General features: G+C 36.6%; 1 protein-coding gene across 2 annotated transcripts in view; it reads left to right on the top strand.

Moving 5' to 3' along the window:
• LOC117172073 overlaps nucleotides 1-7,906 on the top strand; it is a 70,329-nt gene that overhangs the window by 12,983 nt on the left and 49,440 nt on the right. The window contains exon 4 of one of the 2 annotated variants that reach the window (XM_033359828.1): nucleotides 5,057-5,175. The exons of the other annotated variant lie outside the window; for it this stretch is intronic. Within the exon in view, the coding sequence (XP_033215719.1) occupies nucleotides 5,057-5,064 (8 nt within the window). The 3' untranslated portion in view covers nucleotides 5,065-5,175. Of the gene's footprint in view, nucleotides 1-5,056; nucleotides 5,176-7,906 lie in introns of those variants that run through there. 2 annotated transcript variants of the gene reach the window in all.

The following is a 7,906-nucleotide window of genomic DNA, read 5'->3' as shown; positions in this document are numbered from 1 at the left end:
CCATATTATCCCAAGAGATAATTTCTCTAAGTCGCTTTATGGTTTTATTTTCTCCAAAGTGACCTGATCCGATATTTCCATGTGCTTCAGACAAAAGGTTTTCTTTGTCTTCTTCCGTTAATTCTTTGTTTGGTCGATCACATACAAAGAGTGCATGTTCCGGGAATTTTCTATGAAGAAGAAATTTAAGCATGTCATGCAACCGCACTTTTTCAGTGTTTATTATTAAAGGGTCTTCCATGTGGAACTTGAAGATTTTCCAGTTCTTACGATTAGTGAAGTCCTTGATCTTCTTATACAGTAGTTTAATCCAGTCTTCTTCTTGATAATCGGGGAGTTGGATTCATAAAAGGGAAAACAAATTTTGTTTACTCACTTTTATCCAGTTTTTGCCGCTAGCGACAGATTTTGTCTTAACTTTACTAGGGAGTCGAGTTCTTTTCCATGCCCGATATTCGTCAGCTACTTCTTTTTCGTCCTTAGGTTCCATGAATCTAAGCTTCATGGGCCCGATTTCAACATTTTCGCTGTCCGTTTCAGAAGGTTCGTGTTCGCTGTCGATGTCCGGTAATTCTATTGTATGTCCTTCTTCAGCGTCTCCTTCACATGTCGGATACATACGCGATAATGCATCGGCGGCTGTATTTTCTTTTCCTTTTATATATTTGACTACATACTGGTATCTCTCAAGGCGGAGTCTCCATCTGAATAGCTTAGACGCTGGACATTTAATATTGAAGAGCTATTTCAGGGCCTGATGATCTGTTTGGATCATGAACTTTCTTCCTAACAGGTATTGCATCAAACGCTTGACTGCCCAGACTATAGCGAGCAGTTCCTTTTCTGTTGTGTCGTAATTAATTTCGGGTTTATTGAGTGTCCTACAAATATAACAGCAGGGATGACCATCTTGAGAAAGTATGGCTCCGAGACCTACATTTGAAGCATCTGCTGTTAAAACAAATTGTTTTTTGTAATCAGGGTATCTTAATAATGGCGAGGAGCATAAGCAGTTCTTTAGAACTTCGAAGGCTGTCTTGCAACCTGATGTCCAATAAAAAAGATTATTTTCCTTTGTAAGGTCAATTAGTGGCTTAGCCCTAGTGGAAAAGTTCTGAATAAATTTTCGATAATACCCGGCAAGTCCCAGGAACGATTTCACCTGTTTTGAAATTTGTTGGTGTTTTGAAGTCCCTTACCGCTTGAATTTTATTGGGGTTTGGTTTTACCCCTTCTGCGGTGATAACTTGACCTATATATTCTAACTCTGGTCTGAGATACCCACATTTATTAGGCTGCAACTTCAATCTTGTTTGTCGCAGTCTTTCGAAGAGTATGACGATGTTCTCATTGTGCTCTTTGAGGCTTGAGCGGAATACTACGATGTCGTCAAGATAAACAAAGCAAATATTTCCTACTAAACCTCTGAGAGCTGTGTCCATCATCCTCTGGAAGGTTGCCGGCGAATTCTTTAGACCGAACGGCATTCTCTCTAATTCGAAATGACCTTCTTGTGTACTAAAGCCTGTATATTTTTTTGCTTCTGGATCCATAGGTATTTGATGGAATCCGGAGCTTAAATCAAATGCTGAAAAACCTTCGCATTTCCTAAGTGGTCGAGTATATCATCGATTATTGTTAGCGGGATTTCTTCGGAACTACCCATAATGGTGAGTTGAATGGTGATTTTGACATAGAGATTACTCGTTTGTTAAGCATCTCTTTTACTTGACGATTGATTTTAGCTTTATGACACTCTGGCTGGTGATAAGAAGGAATGTTAATGGGTTTCTCCTCTTTTAAGATAATTTCGTGTTTTGCTAGATTTGTGCATGGGAGAGGGTCACCTTCTAAGGTGAAAATATCATGATAACTTTGGATAATTTTGTTTATTCCTTCTTGGTTACTTTTTTCAATATGCGAGAGTCTTGTGTTTACTCGGAGAAGTTCTAATCTCTTCGCTAATTCCTTTATTGTAATAAAATGTATTCTATCTTCCGCGTTCGGGCTGAACACTTATGTACTTGGGTTGAATCTCCGTAGTTGAAAGCATCATCATTTGGCATGTATGATTAGAAATTGGAATTCGTAATTCATGGTTTTGGATTCTATAAATTCAGTACAGAATATGCGGATGATCTGTAATTAGCATGTGCCCCTGTTTCTTTTCTACTTGAAAGTTAACTACTTTAATCGAGTTTTCTGGTACAAATATCCCATCGTCGTGTAATTCGTATTTAACTTTGTCTAATTCTAAATGAGTATTTGAAAGGCTAAATTTATAACTGTACATAAATGGTACTCCGATAATTCCATCTTCTGGTAGTGGGAAATCATTTGTTACAATAACAAACACATGCTGTTTTCCCTGGAATTTAAATTTTGTTATTTCGTTTGTCCGGTGTTGGTCGTTTCCCATAGAGAACACTTTGATAAATTTTTCACGCAGATGATTTAATTGAACAAACTCATCCTTGATTAGGTTGAGTGAGGATCTACTGTCCACTAAAAGTCTTCCTGTTCTGTTTGTTCCATGTAGGTTTACTCTAATTGAGAATAGTCTTCCTGATATTGCGGAGACTCTATCTCTGTTGATAGTTGATCTTCGTGATGGCCCAGAACATTTTCTCGATGTTCTTCTTCCACCTGTAAATTGTGGACACGATTCGGCGGGCGGGAGTTCGAGTGTCCTATCGGGAACTTTCGGTCTCTACTGTAGCATTGGGATTCGTTATGTCCCGGCCTTTTGCAGATTTTACAAAACATCTGAAGTCTTTGTTGTAAAGGCAGGGAATGATTTGGAGGGTTGTTAATACTTGGGTACTTTGAGGCGGATGATGCATGTTGGAATACTGTCCTAGATTGAGCAAAGGCCGGTTTTGTCAGGGGTTTGTTACCGGGTAGTCTAACATTTGAGTATCTATTGTGATGCTTTTCCCTATACCAAACCTCAGACTCTAAGGCTTCCTGCTGTGCTTCGTTCAAAGTACTCGGTCGGAGAGGACGAACTTGTGCGCCGATTTCATCCTTCAAATTCATGATATATTTTTTAATTGCCGATTTTTCCTCTATTTGAATTGCTAAGCGTCGCGAAGTTGGATTTGATTGTTCGTTCTGGACCACATAAATTAGTTCATTATAATGCTGCCGGAACCGTATATTATAATTCTGAATGGTCTCAATCCCTGTTTGCTTGACAGATTGGAGTTTTGATCGACTTAACTCAACTGAACTGATTATACCTACATTTTGCCTTAAAGCGGAGGACAACTGATCATAATCATCTATTGAACTGAAGCGAATTGCGCGTTTTGCTTGTTCCTTAATTTTTTCGGCTATTATAAAATCCAATAGTAAATCCGGCTGCGAACATCTCGATTTCGCACGCTTAACTGACTTGTCCTGACTTGTCCTTCACGGGAAGAGACGTTGTCACAGGAAAGGACGTTGTCTGTAACCGATTAGCTTGAGAAGACGTGAAATTTCTTCGCGGAGTCTGGGATGTAGAGCTACTTCTAGACTCTCAGCCTTGAAAATTATATATTCGCACGCTTTCCCGGGGATGCTGAGTTACTACTGGTACGTTTTGCCCGTAATTTTCAGCCTGATCCCTTCTATTATTTCCCAGTGGAGGAAGAGACGAATTTTCTACTTTTCGAATATCGATACTTTGGCAAGGGGGATCTTTTAGTTGCTTGTTTCCTTGCGGAGGAATAGACGAATTTTCAGGTTCTCGTAAAACACGATTTTCGCATGAGGAATATTTTTCTCCTTTTCCCGAACTCTCATCTTCCGTTAAGAGCATATTTCCCTGCTTCGCGAGATATTTAATTTCTCTTGCGCGCGGAGAATTTTCGGCGTTTAAAATTCGTAGCGCATCTTCTATCTTTTTTTGAAAGGTTTCCATACCACTCAATTTTTATATAATAAATTTTATGGGGTCATCCATCATTGTGGATGCTTCCTGCGAACCACACGACGAATCTTCTTTAGACATTTCTCGAGCCGTGAGGAAAGGATTAGTATCGGGATTTAGGTTACCTAAATATTCTTCACTTGTTTCCGATTCTACCGTCGGGTATTCTATTAAATTTTGTCTATACGCTGCGAACGCCAGTGCGAGGTAGTATTTTTATCGCACAATTTTGATAGTTCGGGTCGCGACGCAATTTGCACCATGCTTATTAATTTTATAAAATAAACGTAGGCGTTTCTTTTTTTTTTGAAGAAAGAAGCCGCGTATTACTTCTTACTATTTTTGAATTATTACAATTTTTACTAAACTTACGCAACAGGAGTTTGAGTGTCGCTGGCGCTTTTGAGAATCGATGGTAGTCTACTGATGTTGGCAGGGCCAGGCAGGATCCTGCAGCTCCGTAGGCAGACGGCTGGCCGGAAAATCGGGAAATTCTTAGCCTCCCATGGTGTCCCCTTTGAAGAGTGACGTCGCGCCTTTCTTAAGAGTCACTAGTAGATTCACTTGATTTGCACTATTAGCATGATCTCTTTTGGCTAAATATTAATCGTTTACTGATAATCCTTATATCCCCTGGTAGTACACTTGCGCTATCTTTGAAACCTCGCAGGTTTTCACACATATGGGACTATGTTGTCACAATCCACTTAACTGCACTTAACTGTCTTAACTTCACTAAATTCTTTTTTGATCCCCGAAGAACGTCGTATCGATCAAAGGGATTGTGGCTAGGATCGCCAAAATTATGTGACGGTCTAGTGAATTACACTTCTTTCATACTTGATATAAGAATACTTTTGTTTATTGACCGAAAGATACAGAATCACCTGTCCGTAGACACGGCGCAAGGACTACTGAGGCCCCGAGGGCCTTGTGTAGGTATATACAAAAAATCACTTATAATCTAAAGCATTCATAACCCATTCCAATACATGAAAGAGTGAATATATTTTAATATAAAGATTTCTCATTCTTTCGTGCTCTTAACATTGATTACGTCTAAATTTCATTTATGACATCTTTTTTTAAATCTAACCATTAAATGCTCGCTGCGTGACAAGAAATACATTTTCTCAACAGGCGTGTGACGAGTTCCTAGTCAGCCCTACTCCAGGTTCCAAATAGTTGGGACCTCAAACTGACCTGCGTTTCCAGCATCCCTTTTCAGTTTTCGACAGACAAAGCTCTGTGCTAGATGTGTATCGATTTACGGACTTGTACCACTGTGTAACTCATTATATAAAGTTGCGATATCTACTGATATCGCCCTTCAACAAAATAAAGGTTAATTCTTATTTAAACCCGTCACAGGTGTCAGTATCTCGATCCCCATTTGAAAAAAAAATTTGAATAAAATACAAAATTTTTTTTTTATTTTTAAATTAGTTTTAAACAAAAAGTTAAATTTTATCCAAAAGGCTGAATTGTATATGAAAAAATGCATTTTTAATAAAATACGTGAACTTTGCGCAACAGAAATTTATTTTCCACCCAGTCTAATTTTCAACCAAAAAAAAACTAAATTTTTAACAAAACAGTTCCACTTTCAACCGGAAAAATAGAAAAAAATATTTAAAATTCTTTGAAATTACTTTAAATTATTGAAATTAATTGAAAATTCCTTAAAATGTTCTGAAACCTCCTAAAATATTTGAAATCCTTTAAAATCTCTTGAAATTTTGCAAAGCTCTTGAAAATTTCTTGCAATTTCCAAAATATCCTAAAATATTTTAAATCCTTCAAAATCTCATACTAAATTCTTGAAATCAATTGAAAATTCCTTGGAATCTAGTAAAATATCCTGAGATGCATCAAATCCTTTAAAATCTCATATTAAATTACTGTAGTCATTTGAAAATTCCTTGGAAACTTGGAAATGTTTGTAGATTAGAGTATTGAAGATTGAATCAATACAAATTCAAAGACTTAAAAATTTAATTTTCAAAAATTTTCAACTATACAATAAGAATAATTTTCAACTCGATGCGGTTCAAGTCTTCAAATTTATAATTGTAAATTTGGAAGGTTATTTATAAAAAATTAATAATCATAAATAAATCGAAAGCGTTCAAAATTTTAATTTATGTTTTTCAATGGACAATCTCTGAATGAAATTATTTCGGACATAAATTCAGAAAGCAGAAAAATATTTGAGGATGCTTAAAAAGACTTCAATGAATTTTCAATTCATTTTTATAATTTAAAGGAATTTCAAAGAATTTTAACATTTTAACATTTTAACATTTTGATAAAAAGAGATATTTCGGGTTTCACTCGTGTAAAAATCTACGAATTGTTTGCCGACGTTTCGTGAACATTGCAGTTCACATCTTTGGGGCTGACCTGAAACTGAGGAAACAAGTCATGATGTTCTTAGGTATACTTTCTACGATGCCTGTGATTGGCCAGAGCGCCCCACCGTGGGGACTGGTCGCACTTGATTGGCCAATCAAGTCTTTTTTAAAAAATCCGGGAGAACGGAAAGCCAAATCGGATTGGTATTATATCCATTGTCCCTATTGATGTTATTAGGGTGTTTTAAGATTTCGATTGCTTCGCTATGTTTTCTTGGAAATTTGTTGTGTGCCTTTGCAATGACTGTTGTTTCATCAAATAAAATGTTATGACCTGTTTTGATATGATGTTCAGCTAGTGCTGATTGCGTAAGTGTTTTAGCCTGACTTTACTTTCATGTTCCTTCATACGTTGGCTCAACGCTCTCCCGGTTTCTCCAATATAGACTGCCACAAGAACAAGGGATTTTATATATTCCTGGATCACTGAAGGGTGCCTTTTTATCTTTAGGGTTATTTAGTAGTTGTCCTATTTTCGCAGGTGGTTTATATATGATTTGGATGTTGTGTTTGTTGAGAATTCTTCTTATTTGTTCTGTGACACCTTGGATGTAGGGTAGAGTGGTGGTCATTTTACTCTCTCTTTCTTTCGTAGGTTGTGTTGACTTGCTTTTTTGAGTGTGTTTTCTTATTGATTTAACAATTTGTTTGTTTGTGTAATCGTTCTGTATTAGCATTTGTTTAACGTTTTGTAATTCCTTTTGTAAGTTATCTTTGTCTGTTATGGAGAAAGCTCTGTATACAAGGGAGTTGATGACCGATTGTTTTTGAGATGGGTGATGGTGGGAGGAGGCATGTAAGTATCTGTTTGTATGCGTGGGTTTTCTGTAAACTTCATGTCCTAATGTGTTATCAGACTTTCTGTAAACTAATACGTCCAAACAAGGCAATTTTCCGTTTTGTTCTATTTCCATGGTGAACTGGATATTAGGATGTAATTGATTGATAAAATCGAATAACTTTTCCTATCAAATACCCTCAGATTTGACATTTGGTCCACATTGGACCGCATATCGTTTGACCAATCCCAACGGATTAAAGAGCTTTCCACCCAAAAACAAAAAACAAAATTTGACAAATTACTTCCAGTAAAGCGAACAAAACTAACAAATACAGTAAAAAACATCTATGACCACCCTCTCAGCAATGAAATGATTTCAGCCTTATCTAAAGGACATAATTTTTCTGTAGCTCCATCGAAAATCCCAAAAGAAGAAATAATCAGCAATTTAGAATCCACAATATATACTGTTTCAACCCAAAAAGCAAATGAAATACGACGAAGGACGGCCAACATTTTACGCCAAGCTCAAGTTCCATCCTCAAACTTAACAAAACAAGAAAAAACCGCAATTAAAGAAATTAATCAAAATAAAGATATTATAATATTACCCGCAGACAAAGGCAACACAACAGTAATAATGAATAAAGAAGACTATAACAACAAAATCATGGACCTTCTAACTGACGATTAATACAAAAAACTTAAAAAGGACCCCACAAAAACAATAGTCAGTAAAACAAAGACTCTTCTCAAAGACTCTAAACTTGACAGCCAAACAATATCCAACTTAAT

Source organism: Belonocnema kinseyi, chromosome 4 (genome assembly GCF_010883055.1).
Source record: "Belonocnema kinseyi isolate 2016_QV_RU_SX_M_011 chromosome 4, B_treatae_v1, whole genome shotgun sequence".
Lineage (NCBI taxonomy): Eukaryota > Metazoa > Arthropoda > Insecta > Hymenoptera > Cynipidae > Belonocnema > Belonocnema kinseyi.
The sequence above is the reverse complement of the archived record's forward strand: the minus strand, read 5'-3'. Positions and strand labels throughout refer to the sequence as shown.